The 26,306-nt window shown below is 51.4% G+C and overlaps 2 protein-coding genes and 1 long non-coding RNA gene across 3 annotated transcripts; all 3 read left to right on the forward strand.

Moving 5' to 3' along the window:
- Nucleotides 1-411: 411 nt before the first annotated feature.
- Nucleotides 412-4,529, forward strand: Mrpl12 (mitochondrial ribosomal protein L12). Its single transcript, NM_027204.3, has 5 exons — nt 412-543; nt 1,018-1,204; nt 1,431-1,517; nt 3,872-4,009; nt 4,093-4,529. The coding sequence occupies exons 1-5, from the start codon at nt 467-469 to the stop codon at nt 4,207-4,209; spliced, it is 606 nt and encodes a 201-aa protein (NP_081480.2). The 5' UTR covers nt 412-466; the 3' UTR covers nt 4,210-4,529.
- Nucleotides 4,530-7,611: 3,082 nt separating this feature from the next.
- Slc25a10 (solute carrier family 25 (mitochondrial carrier, dicarboxylate transporter), member 10) lies at nt 7,612-16,936 on the forward strand. Its single transcript, NM_013770.2, has 11 exons — nt 7,612-7,851; nt 10,252-10,371; nt 10,735-10,849; nt 10,935-10,983; nt 11,221-11,262; nt 12,198-12,241; nt 12,411-12,481; nt 12,789-12,881; nt 13,159-13,236; nt 13,695-13,751; nt 13,846-16,936. Exons 1-11 carry the CDS (start codon nt 7,762-7,764, stop codon nt 13,948-13,950), a joined length of 864 nt encoding a protein of 287 aa, NP_038798.2. The 5' UTR covers nt 7,612-7,761; the 3' UTR covers nt 13,951-16,936.
- A 5,064-nt stretch (nt 16,937-22,000) lies between these two features.
- Nucleotides 22,001-24,525, forward strand: Gm39490. The gene is made up of 2 exons (XR_880363.3): nt 22,001-23,723; nt 24,383-24,525. It is a non-coding gene; the product is annotated as a predicted gene, 39490 (long non-coding RNA).
- The last annotated feature ends 1,781 nt before the right edge of the window (nt 24,526-26,306 follow it).

Consider the following 26,306-nt stretch of genomic DNA (forward strand, 5'->3'; position numbering starts at 1 on the left):
TCAATAGCTCACCCTGAAATATACGGTTCAACCTGACTTCTGTGAGGTCTCAAGTTTTGCTCTTTCCCTCCCCGCTAAGCGCCCGCCTTAGTGTGCACTCAAAGGAGGCGGTTCCGCCTAGTGAGCTCTTGGGAGGACTCCAGGCCCTTCCTTCTCCTAGGTTTAGAGTACTGGGCTCCTGAGGTTGCTAACCTCTTGGACCACTGAGTTGAATTCAAGGGGCTATGAGTTCCGTAGGTAAAGGGGTGGGGGCGCCTACTTATTCCCCTGGCGAGACAAAGGCGTGCGGAACACGACTGATGGAGAAAGCGCCAACCCAGTATTGTCTCCGCGCCTGCGCGTCGCACCGCCTAGTGCGTAATACCAGGAGCCAACCCGGGCTAGAGCGGCCCGGACAGCTCGCCTCCTCCCGGATAGAGCGTCGCTTCCGCTTAGAGCCGCGTGTGACCTTCCCGCTTGCGGAGCTATGCTGCCGGTGGCGGCTAGCCGCTGCCTGTGGGGGCCACGGCTTGGACTCCGGGGGGCAGCGCTTCGCCTTGCCAGGTAAAGCGGTGGTCTAGAGCGCCATTGCCGGGGCGGCGGGCAGGAAGTAGGTTCAGAGGGAAGGGGTGACGGGCGCATCGCCACCTTCCGCGGCCCAGCCTGCGGGGCGTGGAGAGGGCGGCTCGGCCTGGGCGACCTTGGGTGCAGGTACCTTTCGTCCCCAGCTTCCCGCCGCTGAGACCCATCGCCGTGGTCGGCAGCATAGCCCGAGCCCCGTGCTTTGGAAGGCTTGGTGCAGCACTGTGCACCCGCCAGGCTGATGTATTCCATTCAACCAGAAGCCTGCCGTTCTGGGCAGTATTGCAGACATAGTCGTGGGCTCCTGAGGCTCTATGGGAAATGTAGGAAAGCTTTTTCGGGTCCCTTAACCCCAGCTTGTGGAGCCTGGCCTCAGCGGTGGCAGACTGAGCACATGGATCTTGTACCCTTGAGTCTCCCGTTTTTTCTGATCTAACGGCTGTTTGCCTGGGGTAGGCAACAGATGCCCAGCGTCTGTGCAGCGCGGCAGTTGAGAAGCAGCAGCCACCGAAGGAGTGAAGCACTCGCCGGCGCACCTCTGGATAATGCTCCCAAAGAATACCCCCCCAAGATCCAGCAGCTGGTCCAAGACATTGCCAGCCTTACGCTCCTGGAGATCTCAGACCTCAACGAACTCCTGAAGGTATTAGGAGAGATCGGCACAGGCCAGGACTAAAGTCCCTGCCTTCTAGTTGTATTTTTACCAAACAAAGGTCAGAGGTCCCTGTCTCTTCTGGGGTGTTTTGGGAGTTTGGTAAATTATCAAATGTACTTTCCTAGGTGGTAGGGCCAAATAGGCTTGTACCTCCATTTGTACCTCCATTTAGGGTTTGATAAGCAGCCACTGAGACCTCTCCTTCATCCTACAGAAAACATTGAAGATCCAGGATGTCGGCCTTATGCCAATGGGTGGCATGGTGCCTGGTCCCGTCTCTGCTGCAGCACCGGCCTCTGAGGTGAGCCTAGGCCACAGGAAGACCCAGTTCTGTGTGCCCAGTTAACTGCCCGACTCAATAACTTAGGTATTTCCCTGTTCCTCCTTGAGTCTGTAGCTGTAATCCCTGTGTTCTGCTGTGGGCTCCCTGCAATAGCTTTGGGAAATTTTCTGCCGAAGGCATTCGAGATCTTTACTAGTGCGTGCATGTGTGTGGGTGTGCATGAGCAGGGGGTGGTCAAAGGTCAGCTTTTGGGGGTTCTCCCCTTCCGCATGGGTTCTGGGGATCAGGACCTCGATTCTGTAAGCTAGCTTTCCTTCTGCCCTCTGAGCTACACTGGTGGGAAAAATGATCTGAAGAGAGGAAACGGTACGCCAAACAGTGCAGCAGTCTTGAGTATTATTAAAAGTAGGGAGGGCACAGAGATGTTGTGGGAGAGTGCCTGCCTCAAGTGCACTGCACCAATTTGGACAGGTAGGGAAGAGACTTGGAATTTCGAGGAAGGCCTCTACAACATGACAATGTTGAATCAAACTTGAAGGTGTTGAGGAAGAGAAAGCAAGGTGTTTCTCAAAGAGTTCTGGCTGACAGAGGGTTTCCAAGTGATTTTTTTTTTTAAAGATTTATTTATTTATTATATGTAAGTACACTGTAGCTGTCTTCAGACATTTCCAGAAGAGGGAGTCAGATCTCATTAAGGATGGTTGTAAGCCACCATGTGGTTGCTGGGATTTGAACTCACGACCTTCGGAAGAGCAGTCGGTGCTTTTAACCGCTGAGCCATCTCTCCAGCCCTCCAAGGGATATTTAAATTTTGAGTGGGAGAAGCCAGGCAGTGGTGGCACACATCCTAACATTTGGGAGGCAGAGACAGACAGATTTCTGAGTTCGGGGTCAGCCTGGTCTATAGAGTGAGTTCCAGGACAGCCAAGGCTGTACCAAGAAACCCTGACTTGAAAAACCAGGGGGAAGAAATCTGAAGGGAGGGCCAGGCAAGGTAGCATACACTTTTAATCTCAGCACTTGGGAAGTAAATGCAGGCAGATCTCTGAATTCTCAGCCTTCCAGGGCAACGCAGTGAAACCCTATGTCAGATAAGTGCTGCTTAGTTTGTGTGTGTGCCACATGTATGTGGGTAGCTAGCGAGGTCAGAAGAGAGTGTGGGGTCCCTTAAGCTGGAGGTGAAGGCTGTTGTTACCAGCCTGACATGGGTGCTGGGAACTGAACTCAGGCTCCTATGAACAACAGAGTGTACTCTTAGCTTCTGAGCCATTTCTCCAGCCCAGACTTCACTTTTAAAGCAAGGCTAGGTCTCATTGCCTAAGCTGGAGTGCCTTTGAAAAAGGTCATAACTGTATCAGGATGCAGGCCCAATCCAGTTGTGTCCCAGATGGTGGGGCTCAAAGCTGGGACCACAAGAATAAGGCTTGAAATAGTTGTCACTCTAGCCGGGCCTGTAGTGTATGCCTTCAAACCCCAGCACTCAGGAGGCAGGTGAAACTGTTTGACCCAACCTGGTCCATAAAGTGAGTCCCAGGTCACCTAGGCCTGTCACGTAAAGAAACCCTGTCTCAACCCTCCCCTCCCATTCCACCCCCTCAAAAATGGTTCTGTCGTTGTCGTGGCTGAGGATTGAGGTAGTCCTGATGTTTCTGTAACCATTTATTATCTGCAAAGCATTTGTTATTCTCCCTGCCTTGTAGGTTCCAATTGCTGGTTACCTATATATGCGTGCGTGCGTGCGTGTGCGTGCGTTCACAAGGAAGCCTCCGTGTTCAAGCACCACTTACCTCATTTTTAGACACGTTCTTTCCCTCGGCCTGGAACTTGTTGATAAGGCTAGGCTGGGTAGCCAGTGGGCCCTTGGGTCCTGTTGTGTTCCTTGTCAGTGCTGGGTCACAGGCACAAGCTACTGTGCCTCATTTCTTTTTCATGGGCTCCAGGGATCCACTTCAGATCCTCAAACTTGCAAGACAAACATCTACCCAGCCCCATCAATTACAATCTTTAAGAGATGTAAAATGAGCCGGGCAGTAGCGATGCACACCTTTAATCCCAGCACTCTGGAGGCAGAAGCAGGCAGATCTGAGTTGAGGCCAGCCTGGTCTACAGGACAAGTTCCAGGATATCCAGGGCTACACAGAGTAGACTCTGTCTCACAAATTCCAAAAGCACACAGGGACACCGCCGTAGAGGATGGCAAAGGGAGGCACAGAGTATGTCTTGTTCCGGGGAGAGGTCCTGTGAAAGATCTGCCTGGTGTGGCTTTGTGCAGGTAGAGCTCAGGTTATGTTTGGATCTTACCTGCAGGTCCTGGTGGGGCAGCCACACCCCATCCTTCCCTACTCACCTCATCTTTGTTTCCACACCCTAAGGCGGCCGAGGAGGAAGACGTCCCCAAACAGAAAGAGCGGACACACTTCACCGTCCGCCTGACAGAGGCAAAGCCTGTGGACAAAGTAAAGCTGATCAAGGAGATCAAGAACTACGTCCAGGGCATCAACCTCGTCCAGGTGCGGCCCGCTCCTCAGTGCCTTCTCCTCTCCTCGGTGGGACAGCTTTAATGCCCCACACTTCTGACTGTTGTCTCTTTCAGGCCAAGAAGCTGGTAGAGTCCCTGCCCCAGGAAATCAAAGCCAACGTCGCCAAAGCTGAGGCCGAGAAGATCAAAGCAGCCTTGGAGGCAGTGGGTGGCACCGTGGTTCTGGAGTGAGGCATGGTTATGAGGACTTACGGACTAGAGTTCTGGGATCCGGGCAAAGCCTGCTCACCCCGATTCACTCCCAGCTGCTGTGGTGGGAGCAACAGCTAGTGACGCGAGTGTCCGAAGTCTCCTGAGAGGGACAGGATGGACCTACTGTGATGGGGTGGGGCAGTGACAACCTTTGCAGAACTCACAAGAGATTGCCTTGGGAGCTTACCAAGTGAACACACCCTCTGGTGGCTACTGAGAAAATATACTATTCAGGCTGGGGTGTTCAATGAGTGGTGTGTGTGCCCAGGGCTGGGAGTATAAAGGACCACCTGGAGGCATGTGTGTGTCCTGAACCTTGCTTGGGGCCTGCAGCCATATATCACGTCTCATTGTTTGTGGGAGGGGCCTATCCTTGATGTGTCCACCCAGACACAGCACAGAATGGAGCTGGGTTTAAGGGAGGGGTTGTGTCTTGATGTTTGGATGAGGAATTTCCATATAGATACTTGGAGAGGTAGTGTTCCTTTAAGATGTAGCCCTGGCTGTCCTGGAACTTGTTTGTAGACCAGGCTGCCTTTGAACTCAAATCCACCTGCTTCTACCTGCTGTGTATCAACACTGCCCAACATATACTTGGAGATTTCAAAGTAGCAAAGTGTAACCCTGGCCCAACAGTCTTGGATCCAGAATAGACTCAGGTGAAGGGGCGGGGCAGAGCTGTTAACTCTTAATACCCAAGGCAAGATTGTTGCCCATTGGGAGATAAGGGCACTTAAACTTAGAAGATGGGAGTTCTGATGGATTTGGGATAGGGCAGCGTGGAAGAAGGGGCTTGTGCATGCAGGTCTTGGAAGACCCAGACCAAGCCTGGATTGGGTCCCACCCAAGGTAGCATGTGGGGTATGTTCTTTTGTTCCTAGAACTCTGAGCTGAGCCTAGGAGAGCAACAGTTTCTTCATTTGAAATGCTCAGTAGTATGTGAACAGAAGGTATCCTCTGGCACTGGTACTGAATATTTGCAGTTCCTGTAAGAGACCAGAAGAGGGCAGTGTTGCCTTGTGATTGGCAGCCCCACCCAGCTATAAACCAGTCCACTCCACCCTACATAGCCAGGAAACTGCAGCTCCCTGACTGAACGACTGGACTCTGCCTTGGGGTTGCTGATGGCCACACTGTTCTGGTTAATGGTTGTCTAGCAGCACATCATGGCTGTCTGCACAAAGGTTGACACCAGGAGGCCTGGTAGCACTTGCCAGATCCTGGGGCAGGTGACTGAGCTCAAGAATCCCAGCTTAGACCAGTCCTGTGGCCCGAAAAGTTCACTTCTGAGTACTATCTCAGCCCAGGCCAGCCCAATCAGTGCTGGGGGAATGGATACCAGGCCTGTGTTTTCTGAGCTAGAGGTCAGATGTACCCTGACCTCTTTGGCTATTAACCTCACTCCAGTGATTCTGTGCTCTTAGAGATCTGAAGGCAGAAGCTACAGACCCTAGAAAATGGTTGTGCTGACTGGTAGTAAAACGCTTGCCTGGTGTGTTTAAGCTCTGAGCACCTTCCCAAGCACTTCAAAGCAAGAAAAACATTTGGGCCTTACCTAGGCCAATAAGGTACCTCCCTGGCTAACTCAGGCCCCTTGCTTGGTGAATCTGGCCACCCCAGCCTTCCTGACCTGTTAACACATTACATGTGGGCCCTAGTATACTGCAGTTTGACCCCAATCTGAGAGCTGCATGCATGTTAAATCCTGTCTTAAAGGTAAAACAAATCCTTAGCTCCTAGCCTACGTTTTCCAGTTGGGACTTGTTCTTGCTCTACCTTGTAAGCTGTCTTTCATGGACGTGAGGTCTTCTGGCCAGTAATGGTTTCCAGCTCTCTCAGAGAAGGATAGACTACATAAGTCTACATCTGTAGCCTGGTCACCTCCATTCTGTTAACATGGTTAGACTTCCTATTAGATTTGGACCAAATGAGACAAGACAGAACTGGGCATAGCTTTGTTTCCTTGCTGTGTGACAGTCAGGCCTACTTCTATACCCTAACCATTGGCTCTGTAGCTCATGGTTCTTAGATGTAACTTTGAAGGTCCCTCCAGTGTTTTATATACAAAAGCAGTATCCTCTTGCTGAACACCAACCATGCTTCCTTTAGCATATGACCTCTGCTGTGCCTGGCAGTGTATGTCTAGTACTTGATGGTTTCTGGGTAGGGCTAGTCTATATGGGCAAGACCAAGTGGTGCTCCTGGTCTCACCAACCAAGCAGCCAGCTGTTCGGTTCCCTACCCCACAGTAGCCCAGCTAAGATATCAGATGCTGCCACCTAGAGACCTTCCTAGACGTGAGGTTGCATGTTGTCTGTACCTGCTGTAGGAAAGGAATGGATCCAGTGTGGGAAGTGCCCCTCACCCCCTTGTTATAGGCTTCCAGTGTAGGGTGCTCTTGGGCATGGGGGAAATGCCAAGATGGCACACCCCCAAGCAAGATGCCAGATCTTGCATTGTGCAACCTTGGTACTATGACAATAAGTATCTTGGCATGGGAGGCCACCTAGAGTTCTAGACGACATCATGCTCTCTACTTCCCTCGCTGCTACAAAGTTGGGCACTGGTTGGCAGGACTGGATAGGATACTCCTATTGAATGTTCAGCGGGAGCGGTGCCTGGAGCAGTTGGCCAGGTGTACGTTAGTTTTCTGCAGGACACGTGTCTTTTTCATTCACAATGCCAGACTTAAAGCAGCCTTGGGATTCAGAAATCACCTTGGCTAGCAGGTGCACCCTCAAACTGGGAGCACATGTGGATTTCTTTGCCCGTGTTCAGTAGGTAGAGATGGGCTTCTGAGACCAGGCAGATTGGAGCTGCCTCCTAGGAGCCTGAGCCAGTAACCATGAAGAATTCACAGCCCAGAACCCTCTCCATGGTGGCTGCCTAGGGCTGTGTCCACAGCAAGGCTTGGGCTGAGTTGCACTTGGCAGGGACTCGCTGGGTGTAGGCATGGGGGAGGAGCACTGCTACCCTTTACTAAGAGCCTTTTGTCCCTGATTTCTATTTAATTTGCAAGCTGGCCTCAAGACGGTTTCCATCCCCCCCTACATCTGGGCGGGGGCTGGGCTCTCGAGGGGGATAGGGGACAGAGGTCCACTGCTGCAACACGTGTCCTTCTCCTGGGTAACACACGAAGTTAGCACCAGGGCATAAGTTCAGACTAGGGCTAGAGGGTGCTGGTAGGAAACCAACCTCCTGATGAGTTGAGAATGGCAGAGCGCCTTCGGAACTGAGACCAAAGCCATGATCTGGAGAGTGGGGGTGGTCATGGGTTAGCTCAGTTTCACAGTTGGCTCCAGTGGATCGCCTCTCATTGCTCCTCGTTGCGGCCTCTTTAAGACCAGAGGCGGAGTCTCCCAAGGCTGGAGTCCGGTGGCGGGCGGAGTCCATAGGCCCCGCCCCCGGGGCTGCGCGGGCGCATTGGCTGTACCGGGCGCGGGCGCTCGGTAGCACTTTGAACCGGGCGTTGAGCAGCTGGGACCGGAGTTGTGCTCACCGGGGTCGGGCCAGGTCGCTGCTGCTCTGGCCATGGCCGAGGCACGCGCATCTCGCTGGTACTTTGGGGGGCTGGCTTCCTGCGGAGCCGCTTGCTGCACGCACCCGCTGGACCTGCTCAAGGTGAGTGAGCCTGAGCTTCAAGGCCGAGCGGGCGGGTGAGCCCTAGGCGCCGGGGACCATCCGGGGCCTGGCGCCTACAAGGCGCCTGCTGCGGCCGCCGCTTGACTGCGCACCCGGTAATTACCGCCGGTGACGCCCACGCCGGCCTGAGCCGCGGGCTGCCCCGCTCTGCGCTGCTGGCCTCCGGCTGCGGGCGCCAATACACTTACTTCCCGGTAGGCAGCGGTGGAAAATCCCCGGGGACCCTCTGCAGCTGGCGTCCGCAGGTGACAGACAGCTATGCCTCAGACAGGACCTCCTGCTCCTCAGCTTACCTGCTAATCCCTCCGCAACCACAGTCCTAACAGATGACTGCGCAGCTTCAGCTCTGCGCTATACTTAAGTAAACTCTGCCACTCTGAGCCATTCCTTTGCCACAAACACTCGACAACTCTGGTTAAAGTTGTGCGTGTGCACAGGTATTGAGATCCAAAGACCAGCCTGGTCTCTGCGCACAAGAGCACTCCCACTGCTGGGCGCTTAGCACCACCTACTGTGAGGACTGGGGGGTGGAAATGAAGGCAATGGACTAGGTGGTGATGTGACCTCGGTCATCTGCTTCCGCTTGTTTCGTTGCTATATTGGGATCAGCACCGTCCTAAGTGAGCTAGGAAGGAGACCCTGCGTTCATAGGGTCTAACCAATAAGATCGTCTCACAGCAAGAAGCAAATAGGACACGTGGTTTTGTAGGGTTTTGTGTGTGTGTGTGTGTGTGTGTGTGTGTGTGTGTTTCTTTAAAAATAAATGCTTATAGGACAAACTGAGACAGCTGTCTTCCTGTTCCCCAGGGGCATTCTCGGGGAATTTTTTCCTGATTCTGTCTTACTACAGAGAACAAAGAACTCACCCACTCTGCCCAAGGAGCTCTGGCTGCTACTTCAGCCTGTGGACTGAGCATTCACACTGGCTGCCACCTCCCCCGTCCCCCACATTGGATTGGCCCCTGAGGTCTGAGCTGGCAATCCAGCCTCAGGCAGTTTCTACTACTTCAAGCTTCTAGGGTGATCTCTGTCAATAGCTTTCCTTTCTTTGTTATTTATTTGTAGCCCCAGACTTACCTTGAACATGTTACGCAGCTAAGGCTGGCATTGGACCTTCCATGTGCAGGGATTTCAGGCATGCATTGTTTCTCCCAGATAGCTTTTCTAACTAAGAATGCTGGCCATTGGGTACACTGGGGACTGAAATCTCACTTTTCCTAGGAGTAGCATATACAGGTCCAGCCCCGGGGCATTGCTTCCGGCAGGTATTATAACAGGAAGAGGCAGGTACTGGTTGTTCTGGGAAGCACTTCATGACAGTATTTTCCTTTCTGAATGTCCCTGCAGCCTTCTCCATCATGGGGGTCAGGCTAGATGGCTAACCCAGCCATGGGCCCCAGAGACTCACCTCACCCCCAGGTAGTCCTTTTGAGTGTTGACAGACTGTGACGTAAAAGTCCCAGGTGGTTGTTCATTGTCCATGTTCCCTCCGGGTTCACTGCTTCTCAGCCCCACCCCCACCCAGAGGAACAAGAAAGGCTGCCATGGATGTGTGACCACTGTTGGACCCAGGCCAGTGAGGGCTGCTCAACAGAGACCCCTTGAAAGCTTGTATGGATTTTGTTTTAATAAGACAGGCTCTTACTGCACCTCAGGCTGACCTCAAACTCATAATCCCCCTGCTTCAGTCACCTGAGTATTAGGATCACGTGCCTACTTTGTCAACTTTGAAAACATGTTTTGAATTTGCTTGGTATGTCCACTTTGCCTGGTCCTCACATGTACAGGAGCTGTTAGCCTTACAGCCACTGTCCCTTGGGTGGGCCTTGACCCTCTTTCCCCCTTGGTCTGCATACAACTGGAGGATGACACCCATGTGGCCCCTTCTGTCCTCACCATCTTAGCTCTTTCCCTGTCGCCTTTTTCTTCTTTTGCATGAGTGTGAGCATGCTTGTGGGGCCACATTTGGCTGGGGACAGGCTCCTTTGGAATCAGTACCAGGGCTGATACAAGACTGATCAGGGCCAAAGATCCTGAGCCTGACCCTAGGCCACTGGGACAGGAGTGAGAGCGAGGTACAGCCTTGTGGGTCGTAATTGTCACTACTGTATAAGAGGTGTAACTGTGCTGTACAGTTCCAGACCCTGGACTAGGCACACCCCAACAGCCTTAGGCCCTTGGGAACCTCTCTGCTGCCTTGCCTTGGTTTCCCCCTAGGTAGGGATGCTGACAGCATGGAGTCCACAGGGGACAGACCTGGAAATAATTCATCAGAGCTCGTATTGAGCCGGCTCATTGCAACCTTGTTTCTACCTACTTGTGGCTAGGTCAGAGCTCTGCTCTGCATGGACTTGACACTCTCTCCCTGCCTATGCACAGGTGCATCTACAGACCCAACAGGAGGTGAAGCTGCGCATGACTGGAATGGCACTGCAGGTGGTGCGAACCGATGGCTTCCTGGCGCTCTACAACGGCCTGAGTGCCTCGCTGTGCAGGCAGGTACGTGCATACGGCTTGGTTCTCTCAAATGAAAAGTTCTTTCTTCCTCTCCTGTTGACATCAGCTTCCTGGGTCTCAGAACAAGCCTCTCAGGGGTTGGTTCTGGGGCTCAGTCCTAGGAAGGAGCCTTAGGGAGTTTCAGCTACTTTCTCTTCCTCCTTGAGATTTATTACAGATGAGGCACAGGGGTGGGTGTGCTGCAGGGGCCTGCCTTCCAGCCTCAGAAGGGGAAACTGAGGCTGAGAACAGCCAGGAACAGCTCCTCTGGGTTTGTGAATTTGTCTCGGCTGCTCGAAAGCTCGGTGGCTTTGGAATGGACACTGGGTGGAGTGCCCAGTCCTCTGAGCCAGGCCCCCTCCCCAGATGACCTACTCTCTGACTCGGTTCGCAATCTACGAGACCATGCGGGACTACATGACCAAGGACTCCCAGGGGCCTCTCCCCTTCTACAACAAGGTGTTGCTGGGCGGCATCAGTGGTGAGCACTGGGTAGTCAGGGCAAGGGCCGGGCAGAGGCCCAGGACACGGGGAGCCGTCGGGTCCTGATGTTTATATCACTGCAGGTTTAACTGGAGGCTTCGTGGGGACCCCAGCAGATTTGGTCAATGTCAGGTTTGTATGCGTCTCTCATCTTGTCAAGTAGGCAAGCGTTTGCCCACATTGCTCCTAGACTCTGCAGTACAGCAAGCCACTCAGAAGCTAAGCCTGGCTTTAGCCAAGTCCCATGCCCTTCCCTGAACTTGGGTAGGCAATCCAGCACTCTTGACTCCAGACAGTGAGCTGACCTGGGGCCTGGGAGCTAATGTATATCCAATGGACCACCCATGCCCACCTGCCTTACTGTTTCAGGATGCAGAACGACATGAAGCTGCCCCCGAGCCAACGACGCAAGTGAGTAGGAGTGGGCTTTGGCCAGGTGGGGGATAGAGTTGAGGGGCCAGGCCAGAGACTCCTGCACAGGTCTGCTGTCACATGACCAGGACTCCCCAGCTTGCTCATGGGTCCTATGGAACAGGAAGCTGGTGGCTTTACCATGCACAGTTACCCTGAGGTCACTAAGTGCTGTCACCTGGCCCCCTAAGACCTTTGTGTTCTTTCCTGTGGGAAGAATCTCACTAAACAGTTAGCCCCACACCTGCCTGCGCTGCTGACACCAGGATTATCACATAGGGCTGGGCCTCTTTGTAGCTGAGGATAGCCCTAGTCAGGTATCTATGAATACAGGAGCACCCATGCCTCAAGGCCCATGAGGTAGGGCACATGAGAGAAGGGCTCACAGCCAGGAGGCCTGAGGTAGGAAGGCCTTGTCCACTCCAGGCTAGCCCCAGGCATAACACAGGGCTTTGGGGTCAGTGCCTTCTGCAGCAGCAGCTCCCTGCCCTTCCTGGCAGTGTCTAGTGTTCCTTCTTCTCACAGTCTGAGCTATCTCACTTCTTCCTTTACCTGTGGGGGTCCAGGCTGTTGCTAGAGTTATCTCCCTTTTGCTCAGGCTGTCCTTTGAACTATAATCTTCCTGGTTTGTCCTTCATAAAACTCGGCTGGTCCAGTTTCTAGTTTGTCTGTCTGTCTGTCTGTCTGTCTCTCTCTCTCTCTCTCTCTGTGTCTCTCTCTCCACTTTCTAGTTTCTTATCTATGTTTAATTTTGGGATAGGGTCTCATTCTGTAGCACAGGCTGGCCTTAACTCTGAGGTACCCCACTGAATACAGTACTGTTGCAAGAGTTGTGTGGCCCACCCTGGGGGTGTGGCTTTTCCTGGGTTCTAAGGCATCCCCTGCAGAACAGAGGGATGTGGTGAACCTCGCTGGTCTGTCTTTGTCACCAACAGCTACTCTCATGCCCTGGATGGTCTGTACCGTGTAGCCCGTGAAGGTGAGGGGGAGAGGAATTTTACCTAATTGTAAATAAGTACAAATTTGGGTGCATATTTACATATATGAGCTGGTGGGCTGGGGGTGGAAACGGGCAGGGCAGGCAATCAAGGGCGATGTTGGGGTGGCCTGAGGTCTAGGCTGATGTCACCTGTCACTTCCTCCCGCAGAAAGCCTGAGGAAGCTCTTCTCTGGAGCAACTATGGCGTCCAGCCGTGGGGCCCTCGTCACTGTGGGCCAGGTAGGGGTCCTGTGCAAAATGGAGCTTATGGACAAGATGGATGGCCGCTATCCTCTATCGTCTACAGGGATTACAGCACAGCACCGAGCACTGGAAACCATGGGGAGAATCGTGCTGTGCTGTCCTGGGGGAGGTGGGCCTGGGGTATCAGCGGCAGCCTTCGTCTGAGTTTAAGGAATGTCCATGTGTGGTGACGCAGGTCACAGCAGGTGCTTGCTCGCTGTCACATGTTGTCATGTGGATCCTGTCTACTCTCCCTGGTTTGGGGAGTTTCACTGACAAAAACTGTCCCCTTTCCTACGTGCAGCTGTCCTGCTATGACCAGGCCAAGCAACTGGTCCTCAGCACTGGGTACCTGAGTGACAACATATTCACCCACTTTGTCTCCAGTTTCATTGCCGTAAGCGCCCCGCATGGGGGTGGGGGCGGGGGTGGAGCTTGATTCAAGGAGCCCGTGGGGTGAGCCCAATGCAGCTTCTCTTAGGCCACATCTGGAAATCAAATTCACAAGGTATCCCAGGCCAAGATAATTCCTGTGTCGCTTCTCTTGGAGACCCAGGGCTGCAAGAATTCTCAGGAATGGAGAGAAGGGCTCTTTTAAGGTGGCCTGTGGGTAGGTGTGCAGTGAGGGCTTGCGACTGCCAGGAGGGAGGACCACTGACAGATTACCTCCCCAGGGCGGATGTGCCACGTTTCTGTGCCAGCCCCTCGATGTGCTGAAGACTCGCCTGATGAACTCCAAGGGCGAGTACCAGGTGAAGACTGGGCTGCAGGCTCCAGGGTTGGGTGGGGTTCCTGCCATTTGTGGCCATGCTTAGGGGCCTCCCCATCCTGGAGATGGGTCTGCTTCCCACTGGGGCATAGGAGCCCAGAGACAAGGCCATTGCCCCTGTTCCTTTCCAGTTGCTCAACTCTGGGTAGCACTTGCCTGGGGGGTGGGGCTGTACTTTTCCAAGGCCTTGGCCTTGGTTTTTACAGAGGAAGCCATTCACACAGTCAGTAGTAAAATCTAGCCAGTGTCTTGAGAGCCAATCTGGCTATCTCAGGAGTCTGTCAACTTGGCCGATGTAGCTTTTAGTCTTCTGTCCCTAAGAGCTGCTTTCAGTCCGGGCTTCTACCATGTCCCCTGCGCCTGGAGGGTTCATCCGGGAGCTGCCATGTCTCCTGTGCCTATGAGTGAGAGGCCTCCTGCATCCTTTACTGTTTCTTGCAGGGTGTTTTCCACTGTGCCATGGAGACAGCAAAGCTTGGACCCCAGGCCTTTTTCAAGGTGTGTTGGGGCAGTGGGGATGCTGGGCAGTGGGAGAGCAACTGGGCTGGGTCTCCCTGGGCCTGACGTCTCTCCCTCTGGTGTCTCCACCCAGGGTCTCTTTCCCGCGGGCATCCGTCTCATCCCCCACACTGTGCTCACTTTCATGTTCCTGGAGCAGCTTCGGAAGCACTTTGGCATCAAAGTGCCAACCACCTGACATGGCCAGGGACACCTGGGCCAGGCTCGGTCGCTGTGCTGAGCTCCTTGGAAGAGTGGGAAGGGAACGGGCTCTCTTCCTTGGCCTGGGCCCATGCTGGTCCCCAGCAGGCTCCTGCTCTTCCCTGCCTTGGGCTGCTGGCTATGCCTTCCGACCCTGCCTTGGCCCCACTCAAGTGGCACCTCTGCCCTACTTACTCCCAGGCTCTCCCCACTGGGTCACCCCGTCTTCCTATCCGATGATTCACTCAGAAGAGGTCTGGCCTGGCTGGTGTCACTGTCCCCACCTCCCTGGCTGCTACCGTGCCCTGCCTGGCAAGCCCAGCGAAGCCGAGTTCGTTTCCTGCTCCCGCTGGCCCTCTGTGCAGGGAGCAGTTTCCGCCCAGAACTTGGGTAGTGTGGCAGGGTACGGCCCGTGGCAGCTTCTGCTTACCAAATGACTAGAGCACACACACAAGCACTTTGTCACAAGAGGGACCACCGTGCTGTGTTCTGGAAGGTAGTGCCTTCAGGAGAGGGGACAGGCAGGCAGCGCAGATTACCAGCAGAAGCCATGACCGTGGAGTCCAGAGAAAGTGCCTGGGGTTCCCGAGCGCACCTCCTGTATGCAGCCTTGGCTGCTCTAATGGTCAGTTTTGCTGAACCCTCCTGCTCAGCGGCTACTGCCGTCACCAGGAACTGTCTGTGTCCCTCACACGCCTGTGCCCTCCCTTGCCTGGCTTCCCCAGGGCCAGGTGGGCATGCTGGCAGAGCTGGGGCAGTGATGGATTCATCGTTTGTGCCCTCCCAGGACCTGGCTTCCTGTATGGCAGGCATCACCCTTCACCATCCCTCAGGCTTCGAAGCAGCCTGTTTTCCCTCAAATGGGGTTGTGTGTATCAAAACGAGGTTCGGCCCTGTGCCTCCCACAGGTCCTCCCCCAGGAAGTGGCAGCAGCCCAGGGGCACTGCCTACACCTCTCTTCAGGATCTAATAAACCAAGTGGCCTGGGAGGCCTTTCTGTCTTCCCTGCACACTTGGGGGCTGGCAGATCTTTGAGCTCCTTCACCGCTAAGGACAATGCTGTCACCTTTGTATCCACTAAGTCAGGACTACCTTACAGGATAGAGCCTATGGGAAGAATTCTTAGACGTCTGTGAGCAGGAGGAAATGGAAATAACAACAGAAGCAGGCCTCTCTAGAGCCAGTCCCATGCAGCTGCTCACTGGCCAGATGGCCGGCAAGCATGGGAGAACTAAGGATGCCCTGGGGTGCAGACAGACTGAGATGCCCAGGCTATGACAGTTGTACTGGCTTAGGCTGGGCCTAAGAGTATTCAAGTACGTAAGCAGAAACAGGATGTCAACTAGGGGTACCAGGACCACAGCTCTGAACACAACTGATGCTTGGGTCAGAAGAAACCCAGTGCACTTCACTTCAGGGGCCACAGCCCAGGTACGATCATGTCATAGGTATAAACAGTTCCGTGGACATTTCTGAAGACACCAAGTTTGCCAAAACTAGAGTAATTTGTTACTTGGGTAATGCAAGGAAGCCTAATGTTGCATTTCCACTCCAGAATCCAGAACACCTAACAACTAGACTGTGTGGGTTTTAGTCTCTACAGTGTTGGGTCAAACCGTAGGCTTTACACTTGGTAGCCATGCACTGTGGCAGCCACATGCCCAGCCTCTCCTGTATACCTCACAGAAGGGGCTGCAACCCACCTGGCCTCCTATGTGATTGATATTCTGCCTCAGCCTTCCCATTACTAAGAGGTCAAGTGTGGACTAGCTCCTTGTCTAGATACCAAGTTCTAGGCTAGCCAAGGCTACATTGTGTGGACTAGCCTTGCACACAAACGTCTCAAGAAAACACGTTCTGTGTGTGGTGGCTTGTACCTGCCATCCCTGCAGATCAGCATGTGTCGAAGGCCAGCCCTGGGTACTGAGTGAGGTCCTCACTCAAGGGAACAGGTGGGTGGAGCCACAAGGTCTAACCCTAAAGCCAGCGGAGAAAATTATACTGGTGTCCCACCTGTTGACCACAAAAACAGATCTGTACATACTACTGCATCTCGGATAGGCATTCTGGTTGGGGTAGCGCAGTGGGAGACACAGATGAGCAGGCCATTCTAGGTTAGAATCCACCCTTGTGGCTCCCCAGAAGAACTGTTTCTCCAGATCCCAGCCAGCTTCCAAGAACTTGCTCCTAAACCAGAAACCACTGGCTGGTCAAGCTCTTCACAGAGCAGCTTTGATTTGGAGCCCAGAACAGGTCTTATCTGTGGCACCAGGGCTACTGGGGAAGCTGATACTACACACCTTTCCTCCCAGGCAGCCTCACTGGCGGCCAGCCCTACCCAGCAAAGTCTCCCTGGAGGCGAGAAAGTACCCAATCTGGTTTGGTGGGGTCAGACCTGGCAACAGGCCCTGCAGGGCAAAGGGCATAAGCTTAAGGCAGGCACCTTGGCTTCCCTACCACAGGGGAGGGCAGCTAGAAGAGCTTCCTGCCCCCTGCAGAGAGAGCTACTGAGGGAAGGGGGAACAACTAGGGCAGGTCAGAGGACGGGGAGCAGTCCCATTCCACTTGGACCCTGGGCACAGTTTCAAGGCCTCAGCTGTCAGCACTTTTCTGTCAACCTTAGGCCTTTTTTTCCCTAAAGGATGACTTTATAGTTCACCAAAAGGTGAAAAGTGACTTTTTTACTGCCAACAGAGGTGCTGGGACATGTGTACAAAGGAAAAAAAAAAATCACTTTTTGTGCTTGCTGTGTGAACAAGAACTAAGTTTTGGGTCCCTGGGTGGATGGGGGGTGGTGGGAGGGCAGATGCTCTGACCAGCAGCCAATCCAGTCAAATTGGCAAGATCCAGGTAGGTCTGGTGAGAGACACTGTCTCGAGATGGAGAGAGGAAGACTCTGATATTGACCTCCAGCCTCTAAACATGCATACATGGGCACATGTGTACACACACATCTTTCCAATAAATGCCACCGTGAGAGTTGCCCACGTCCTCAGGGATGAAGTTCTGTGCTTACCTCACACCATACACACAGATCAACTAGCCGAGATCACAGTCCCACAGGTCAGATGTCAGACAGAGAGCTGGAGAGAGGGCTCATTGGTTGAGAGGACGCAAGTTCAGTTCCCAGTACTCATGTCAGTGCGCCCAAGTACTAACAACTGCCTGTGCCTCTAGTTCTAGGAGATGTGGTACCTACCTTGTGTTTCTCTCTCTCTCTCTCTCCATATATATCATACCTACCTTACCTTATGGTCTCCTCAGGTTTTAGCACACAGGTGGCAAACACATGTACACACACACTATATATATACTTATATATAGTTACTTATATATACATACAATATATATTGTACACACACTATATATAGTATATATACATTCTATATACATACATGTGTGTGTGTGTAGCATACTTACCTTGTGGTCTCCTCAGGTACCAGAATACAGGCGGTACACACATACATGTGCGAGCATGTGCGTACACACTATATATATATATAATCAACAGAAGCAGATAAAAAGCTGTCCTGTACAGCAACAGAGGCTGTCCCATGTTGAGCTGATGCAGGAAGTGGCTGGCTAGGCTTTGGCTTTGATAGAGATGGTCAAAGGAAGAAACAAAAGGTCCCAGTCTGACAGAGGAGACAGGAGTCCCCTGTGTGCCAGTGATCCGGTCACTCTTGCTTCTGATTGGTCTGTGTGCCAGTGATCTGGTCACTCTAGCTTCTGATTGGTCTGGAGTTAGAAGTGGAAACAACTAAGGAAGCTGGAGTTTATGACTGACTCTGGTCACTTTGAGTAGTTGCTGCTGCGATGCGTGGTTTCTTGGGTCAGGTCGTAGAGCAGTGTTTGTCTCTCTCTCTCTATGTCCCTTGATCACTTGCTTTCTGGCTTGCTCACTCTTCTGGTGCTGAGGGTGGAAGCTACGGCCTTTTGCAGGGTAAGCCCAAGTCTACCACTAAGCTATACTCCAGCCCGCTTTTGTTTTAAGATTATGTATTTATGTATTTATTTGTTTTATTTAGTTTTTATGAGACAGGGTTTCTCTGGTGTCTTTCCCTGGCTGCCCTGGAACTTGCGGTGCAGACCAGGTTGGCCTTAAACTCACAGAGATCCACCTGCCTCTGCCACTGAGTGCTGGGACTAAAGAAAGGTGTGTGCCAAGACCACCTAGCTTTAAGGTTTTTAAAAAAATGTTATGTATATAGCCAGGCAGTGGTGGCACTTTAATCTCAGCACTCGGGAGGCAGAGGCAGAGGCAGGTAGATTTCTGAGTTCAGCGCCAGCCTGGTCTACAGAGTGAGTTCCAGGACAGCCAGGGCTACACAAAGAAACCTTGTCTCGAGAAAAACAAAAACGAAATGTTATGTATATGTGTGTCTGTTGTAGATTGGTCTGAGTACATGTGAATATCATTGCCCTTAAGGTCCAGAGGAGGCATCTGAGTCCCTGGAGCGGGAGTTGAGTAGTTGTGCGCCATCCGATTTGGGTGCTGAGACAAAACAAACTTCGATCTTCTGCAAGATTAGTAACCATTCTTCAATGCAGAGCCACCTATCTAGCCCTTCCTTTTCATTCATTCATTCATTCATTCTTTTTTTGATCTTGGGGCTGGAGAGATGGCTCAGCAGTCTAGAGGACTGGCTCTTCCATTGGGCCCAAGTTCAATTCCCAGTACCCACATGGCAGCTCGTAACTGCCTTTAATTCCAGTTTCAGTGGATGTAATACCTTCACACATACTTGTGGGCAAAACACCCATGACAGCTCTTCCTGTGATGGATATCTGGTAAATGTTTGATAAGAACCCATTTCTGAGAACATCTAACCCATTCCCACCTTTTGAGCTGGGCTTATGTGGGATTTTAGATGAAAGATGTCAGCACAGCGAGGTAAGGTCCTATTAGGGTATCAGGGGACCTGCCCTTGTCAGCGAGTTCTGGGAGTGTGGAGCAACCAGGATCCCCAGCTTCTTGATGCTCCCTCTTCCTGGAATTGAAGTCAGGTCTGCTATGTATGTAGCACAGAATGGCCTGGTATTCCCTATGTAGCCCAGGTTAGCCTCAAAAGTCCGTCAATCCTTTGATTTCGATCTCCCAAACTCTGAGACTTCAGGCTCCCAAAGCCAGTTCTGTTACTTTTCTTCTTTGGTTTTGTTTCATTTGAAACATTTAAAACAAGGTATCTGTTTTAGGATTACTGTTGCTTTGATGAGACACCATGACCCATAGCAAGGATGCTTTCTTCCGTGAGGAAGAAAGTTTATTTGACTTACACTCCCCATTACTGTTCATTATCCAAGTCAGGCCAGGAGCCTAGAGGCAGGAGCTGATGCAGAGACCATGGAGGGATGCTGCTCGCTGGCTTGCTTCATAAGACTTGCTCAGCCTGCTTTCTTATAGAACCCAGGTCTATTCCCAAGCCAACCTAGGGATGACTCCACCCACAATTGTCTGGGTGTTCCCACATCAATCAACTAATTAAGAAATGCCCTACAACCCAATCTTATAGAAGCATTTTCTTAATTGGGGTTTCCTCCTCTCAGATGACTATGGCCCGTATCACGTTGACATAAAATTAACCACCACAGTGGCTCTATATAGCCCACAGAAGCCTTGAACTCCAAATCCTCCTGCCTCAGCCTCCCATGAGCTGGAATTACAGGCATGTACCACACTTTGAACAGTGTTATCAAAAAAGTTTCAGTGTGGGATGGGGTTTTGCTGCTGTTGTTTGGTTGTTTTCATTTGTTTGGGGGGTGACTGGCCTCAAACTCACACATGTCTCTGCTTTCTGAGTGCTGGGCTTAAAAGCCCACCACTGCCCAGCTGTGTCTATTTACTAATTTGGTTTTAAGATTTGTTTGTTTGGGGTTGGAGGGATGGCTCAGTGGTTAAGAACATTTGCTGCCTTTGCAGAGGACTCAAGTTCAGTTCCCAGCACCCACATGACAGCTCAAAACGATTTGTAACTCCTGTTCTGGAGGCCCAACACCCTCTCCGGCTTCCTCGGGTACTGGATGTGGTACATACAAAAACAAACATATCAGCAAACCACCCAAAATATAAAGTAAAGTGTTTTTAATTTTTAAATGTATTTCCCACCAGGTATCACCATATGTCTTTAATCCCAGCACTCAGGAGGCAGGAACAGGTGGATCTCTGAGTTCAAGGCCAGCCTGGTCAGTTTACAGATGAGTTCTAGGACAGCTAGGATTACACAGAGAAACCCTTTCTCCAAAAAGTCAACAAAAAAATTTAATTGTTTTTTATTTATGTGTGTATGTGTGTGTATGCTCACACACATATGTAGTTCCTGCAGAAACATGACAAGAGTATTGCTTTTCCTGAAGCCTGAGTCCATTGCAGGAGTAGTATGTACTACTAGCTGCTGTGACTGTCCTCCAAGTCAAACAACTGGATTCTTGGGGAATTCAGCTGTGCCCCCACTTTACAAAAAGATCCCCTCTGGACTTACTGAGCATTTACACCCAAAGAGGGTCATGAGACCCTCATCTGAGTAACCAGCTCCCAACATCTGTTGTAAGCCACGAGGCTTCGGGGAGCAGGGCTTCATCAGTGCATCTGTGAGGAGTCCCTCGTTCCTGCTGGGTGGGCTGTAGAGAGGGAGGAGCACCCCCACCCCCACAAGCAACCTTCACCTGTGTGCTGCAAAAAACTCACTGGTTCCTCAAATTGAACTTCAGCAGAGTCGCCTTGATTGCTGTTGAGTAAACACTGCTCATGTATGTTGAGTAGACACCACTCATGTATGTTGAGTAGACTCATGTATGTTGCTCCCCCAACAAGAACTTTTAGCAACAACTGCTGAGCAATCTCCACAGTTGAGGTTTTTTGTTTTTTGTTTTTTGTTTTTTTTTTTTTTTGAGACAGGGTTTCTCTGTATAGCCCTGGCTGTCCTGGCACTCACTCTGTAGACCAGGCTGGCCTCGAACTCAGAAATCTGCCTGCCTCTGCCTCCCAACTGCTGGGATTAAAGGCATGCACCACCACGCCTGGCTTCACAGTTGAAGGGTTTTTGTTTGTTTGTTTGTTTGGTTGGTTGGTTGGTTGGTTGGTTGGTTGGTTTTTTGAGACAGGGTTTCTCTGTGTAAGCCTGGCTGATCTGGAACTCACTCTGTAGACCAGGCTGGTCTCGAACTCAGAAATCTGCCTGCTTCTGCCTCCCAAGTGCTGGGATTAAAGGCATGTGCCACCACTGCCCAGTCACAGTTGAGGTTTTAAGGTTATTATTATTATTAGCCGGGCTGTGGAGGGCACATGAGTGCAGGTGCCCTCAGAGGCAGCTGATCGCCTGGAGCTACAGTTACAGGTAGTTGTAAGCTGCCTAATGTTGGGTATTGGGAATTGAACTTAGGTCCTACCCAAGAACAGCCCTTGATCTTAACTACTGAGCTCTCTCTCCAGCCCCTTCTTATTTATTTTTAACATTCATTAATTAACTAATAATTATTGTGCATGGGAAGGAGGGGTGACTGAGGTCAGAGGACAGATTCCATGAGTGGGTTCTCTCCTTCTACCACATGGCTGCCAGGAACTGAGGTCAGGTCAGCGGGCTGACGCAGGGCATGTTTACCCTCTGAGCCATCTCTCAGCCCTTGTTGTGCCTTTTGGTTTGTTTTTTTTTTTTTTTTGAGACAATGTTTATTTAGCCTTGGCTGTCCTAGAACTCATTCTGTAGAACTCACAGAGATTCATCCACCTCTGGAATTAAAGGTGTTCACTGCCACGCCCAGCTCTGTGCCTTTTTGCTGCTGCCCAGTAACACTTCTTACTGAGATCCACAGAGCATTCCAGAACTTTCTGTGGAGCTAGTTCTATCATCTTCCTCTCAGACCTTGTAGTCACCCTGTGGCAGTATCACAGACTGATTTCCCTGGAGTGGGGCGTCTCCTGCTCACTCTCTCCAAGGCAGCTGCCACCATGTCAGGTTTTTTTTTTTTTTTTTTTTTGGTTTTCTGAGACAGGGTTTCTCTGTGTAGCCCTGGCTGTCCTGGAACTCACTTTATAGACCAGGCTGGCCTCGAACTCAGAAACCAGCCTGCCTTTGCCTCTGGAGTGCTGGGATTAAAGGCGTGTGCCACCATGACCATGTCAGTTTTTAAGAATTTCCTTCACCACACTAGAATTTGACAGAAGAAATGAAAGACAAATGAGGTAGAAGAAAGTTGTGGTCTTCAGAAAAGGATATTACACAAGAGAAATTGATCCCTACATATAGAGAGCAGCTAGAGGCGAGCCTGTGGATTCCCTTCGCGCTTCCTGAAGCCTCCCTGCCCGGCTCTCCTCCCGAGCTTCTCTTAAGTGTGGATGAAAGGAAAGATCAGGTAGGTGTGGCTGCAGCACTGACCCCCATAGTGGACCTTGGACCTCTTCTCCATCTCGAGAGGAGGTGACCCTTGTAGCTCAGAGGTGACCCCTACAGCCCTACAGCACAGAGTGACCCCTACAGCACAGAGGTGACCCCTTATAGCTCAGAGGTATCCCCTACAGCATAGAGGTGACCCCTACAGCATAGGGGTGACCCCTACAGCACAGAGATGACCCCTATAGCTCAGAGTTGACCCCTACAGCATAGAGATGACCCCTATAGCTCAGAGGTGACCCCTACAGCATAGAGATGACCCCTATAGCTCAGAGGTGACCCCTACAGCATAGAGATGACCCCTATAGCTCAGAGGTGACTCCTACAGCATAGAGATGACCCCTATATCTCAGAGGTATCCCCTACAGCATAGAGGCTCCAGGCCTGCCCCTCCTTTCTCTTCCTGATTAGCCCACACCACACCCTCCTAGGATATTTCCTGGGCCATTAGCCATTTTTCTTTCCCACAGTCACAGTCCTAGCACTATGTTCTCCACAGGTAGACCCTGGCATGCCACCAGCTGTCCCCGCCTGGTGGAGACTGGCCTGGATTCTGTTTCAGGAGAGCCACCTTCAGGCCTTAAGAGATTTTGCAGGTTAGAACAGCGTGGCCTCCTAAAAATTGTTGTGGGGTACCTACCAGAGAAAACTACTCCAACATGAGTTTAAGTCAATAAAAAGTCTTATTTGCCAGAACACTGTATGTTTCAGATCCCAGTGTCGCCCCGAGCCTTTATCAGGGTGCACTTCTAAGCACAAAAACCTATCCTGAGTTAATTCAGTTAGGAAGAACAGTTAGCCCGAAGTGGGACTACAGAAGCCGACAAAGCGAAGTTAGACTTTCCCTGCTACGGACTTTGATGGATTAGGTCTTTAGTTTTGTTTGCAGGTGGTGCTAAGTACTGAGTTTTATGGCCTATATGGTACCTCCATCACCATCATGGAACTAGTTGTGCTTAGGTCTGGGGCCCAGGAAGGCATGAGAGCCTGTCACAGAAGTGACTTGGGTGGTGATCTTTTGCGAGTCAGCCCACCAGCCTCCACCATTCTCTCTTGGTAAATTGTTCTGGACGCTTTCTCCTTGAAGCCTGTTGTGGCCTCGGAACTTGACTGGGCTGGCCGGCCCCAGCCCTCGCCGGTGTCCCTGCCGGCAAGGAGCACGAGAGGACTGTACAGAAGATGACGAATTCTTTCACTTGTGTTGCCATGGGGTTGTAATTCTTTTCAAAGATGTGATCTGACAAGGGAACCTGTTTCACAACAGAACAAACAAAAAAGCCAGCTCCTCCCCTCCTTTCTTTGTATAAATATAAACTCCTTGACCATTCCAGGGTGTGGCTGCGGATGGAATGCTTTTACTGTAGATATGAAGGGCTATACAGCTGTAGGTATTTGGTAGGCAGACAGGGAAGGGGGAGGGAGGGAGGGAGAGAAGAGAGAGAGAGGGAGGGGCCAAGAGAGAAACTAATAAAGAGTAGGATCTTGATACCTCATGATAAGGAAATGATAAGGAAGTGAGGAGCCGGGGAGGGAAGCCCACGAGCTGAGGAAATTCAGAGTAGGGGCGGGTTGGGAGGAGCTGAGAAGGGCCAGGATACCAGCATGGGTTCTGTAACAGGTACTTGGGAATCTGAGCGAGCCTGGTGAACAGCATAGACTTTGGTAATGTGCACCACAGCCAGCCAGCCATTCTTCCTGAGCTTCTTTTGGACCTCTTTGGGTCTCTCCTATGCATTCCTTACTAACCTGAAGCACACAACCTAGACCAAGCTGACCTCGAACTAACAGAGTCCACCTACCTCTTCCTCCCAAGTACTGGGATGCAAGGCCATGTGCCTGCCACTAAGTTTCTGGATGTGTCAGGTGATACAGACTCACGTGACTAAGATGGACAGGCTCTTGTGGTGTTCTGCTGAGGCATGATCCGTGGGTGTGTGTGTGTGTATTTGGAGAGGGTATGAAAAGGACTCAATGGACAGTGATGGTGTGCTTGCATAGCTAGCTTTACAAAGCTTTGTCTTTGCCGTTCTTCCTTTCATGGAGAGGCACAGCGGAGAACTTCTCCTGGAATCCCGGCTGCTCCTGTAGCTCCCACTGACTCATGCCGATTCAGCAGCGGAGGACTGGTGGTTTCTGCTAGATCCTGCCCTTGCCGCTGATTCATGTTTGCTATCCTGATGCTACTGAACTGGACTGCTGATATCCTGACAAACAGAGATGGAGTCACCCTAAGGAACTACTTCTAAACAGCTCCACAACCCCTTGTCCTATCTTTTCTCCCCTGCCTTTGGATGGTGGGCTAGAATTGAGGTCAAAGCATGCTTATTAAAAGTAGGTTTAAAAAAATCAAAGCCTACATGCTGTAAGTGTCCATTTTGGCATTTTGGTTCCTTTAAAAAAAACCCACAGAAATATTGTAAGAATGTGTTTTTGGGGGGCTGGAGAGATGGCTCAGTGGTTAAGAGCACTGACTGCTCTTCCAGAAGTCCTGAGTTCAAATCCCAGCAACCATAAGGTGGCTCACAACCATCTGTAATAAGATCTGATGCCCTCTTCTGGTGTGTCTGAAGACAGCTACAGTGTACTTATATATAATAAATAAATCTTTAAAAAAAAAAAAAAGAATGTGTTTTTGTTTTAATCTCAGGTGCGAGGATGGGGCTGCCTCGCAGCAACTGCCTGTGATTTGCCTCGTGCTCTAGCAGGGGTGTGATTTTGTCAGCCGCAGACAGTTTCTGCAGTTATGTGGTGTTTGGAATTCTGGGGCGTTTTGAGAGGTATATCTATGCTAGGGCCCTGAGAGGTGGGGTTGTTGATGTTGTGAGTTGGTGGTTGGTTCCTGTTGGTAGAGGTTTGCTAAGTAGACATGCCTAGAGAATAAACAAGAAGAGATTAGATATCCTGATGGCAAGGATTAAATTTACCCCCAAGGAGCCTGACACCCCTAATTAGCAGGAAATCTAATGATAAAGTCCCTTTTCCTCTATATCCTTTTTTCTCTCCTATCCAGTATTAGGGGGTTGAAAGGGTGGAAAGGGTAGAAGAAACAAGAACCAACAAAGTAGCCAAAGTCAAGCTACAATGTGCCTCTTTGGCCTCTTCCTTTTGTTTGTATCTTAGCTTTACTTATTTTATATATACACAGGTGTTTCACCTGCAGGTGTCCATCTACTCTGCATGCTTGGTGCTGGTGGAGGCCAGAAGGGTCAAAGCCTCTGAGACTGGAGTTATAGCTGGTGTGAGCTGCCATGTGGGTGCTGGGAACTGAACCTTTGAAGGAGCAGCCAGCCACTGAGCCATCTCTCCAGTCCTCGGGTTCCCCTTTGATCTATGAGGCAGTCTCTGCGTTGTTCTCCCACATGGATGGGGATGGGATTCCTGCCTCAGGTGAAGAACTTCCATGGTAGAAAAAGTCCTTGTCTGGGGCTTTTGGGTCTTTGTTCCCTGGCTGCTCCCGTCTTGGTCCTTGGGAAGCCTCCACCCGGTGCTCTCTTGAGCTGACAGTTAACTCTGGCTCTGCCCTTCCTGCTTTCCAGCTACTGCTGACTCACACTTGCCCTGTCCCTCAGGTCTTTAGCTTTTCTCCTAGTCACCTCTGCTACCTTTGTTCCTCCCAGGTGACAAGCTGTGAATGGAAGCAACCAAAACTGCCCTTTGCTCTGTCACTTGAGGATGTCAGAGGTCAAACCTAGACAACCCTCAGCTCTTAGTTTCGTTTAGATTCTATCTGCAGGCAAGGACTTGTCAAATTAGACATCACGTTCTGTAGGCAGAAAAGAATGGGGAGGGAACTCGGGAAGGAAAGAGTGGCTGTAACAGGTTATGTCCCTGTAGAGAAGTTGGCGAGGACAACAGGAAAAAGCCACTTCCTTAACTAACACCGTAGCAGAGGATTAGGGCAGAGGGTATTCCTGCTGTCTGTTGTGGCCTGGAGCTAGGTGTGCTTCTTGCTGTAATCCTTAAACTG

Source organism: Mus musculus, chromosome 11 (assembly GCF_000001635.26).
Source record: "Mus musculus strain C57BL/6J chromosome 11, GRCm38.p6 C57BL/6J".
NCBI lineage: Eukaryota > Metazoa > Chordata > Mammalia > Rodentia > Muridae > Mus > Mus musculus.

Excerpts from the sequence above, each read along its gene's own strand:
- Mrpl12 (NM_027204.3), top strand. The coding sequence starts at position 467 with ATGCTGCCGGTGGCGGCTAGCCGCTGCCTGTGGGGGCCACGGCTTGGA. Across the intron at positions 1,205-1,430 it reads ACCTCAACGAACTCCTGAAG|AAAACATTGAAGATCCAGGA; the intron begins GTATTAGGAGAG and ends TTCATCCTACAG. Across the intron at positions 4,010-4,092 it reads AGGGCATCAACCTCGTCCAG|GCCAAGAAGCTGGTAGAGTC; the intron begins GTGCGGCCCGCT and ends TGTCTCTTTCAG.
- Slc25a10 (NM_013770.2), top strand. The coding sequence starts at position 7,762 with ATGGCCGAGGCACGCGCATCTCGCTGGTACTTTGGGGGGCTGGCTTCC. Across the intron at positions 7,852-10,251 it reads ACCCGCTGGACCTGCTCAAG|GTGCATCTACAGACCCAACA; the intron begins GTGAGTGAGCCT and ends GCCTATGCACAG. Across the intron at positions 13,752-13,845 it reads GACCCCAGGCCTTTTTCAAG|GGTCTCTTTCCCGCGGGCAT; the intron begins GTGTGTTGGGGC and ends GTCTCCACCCAG.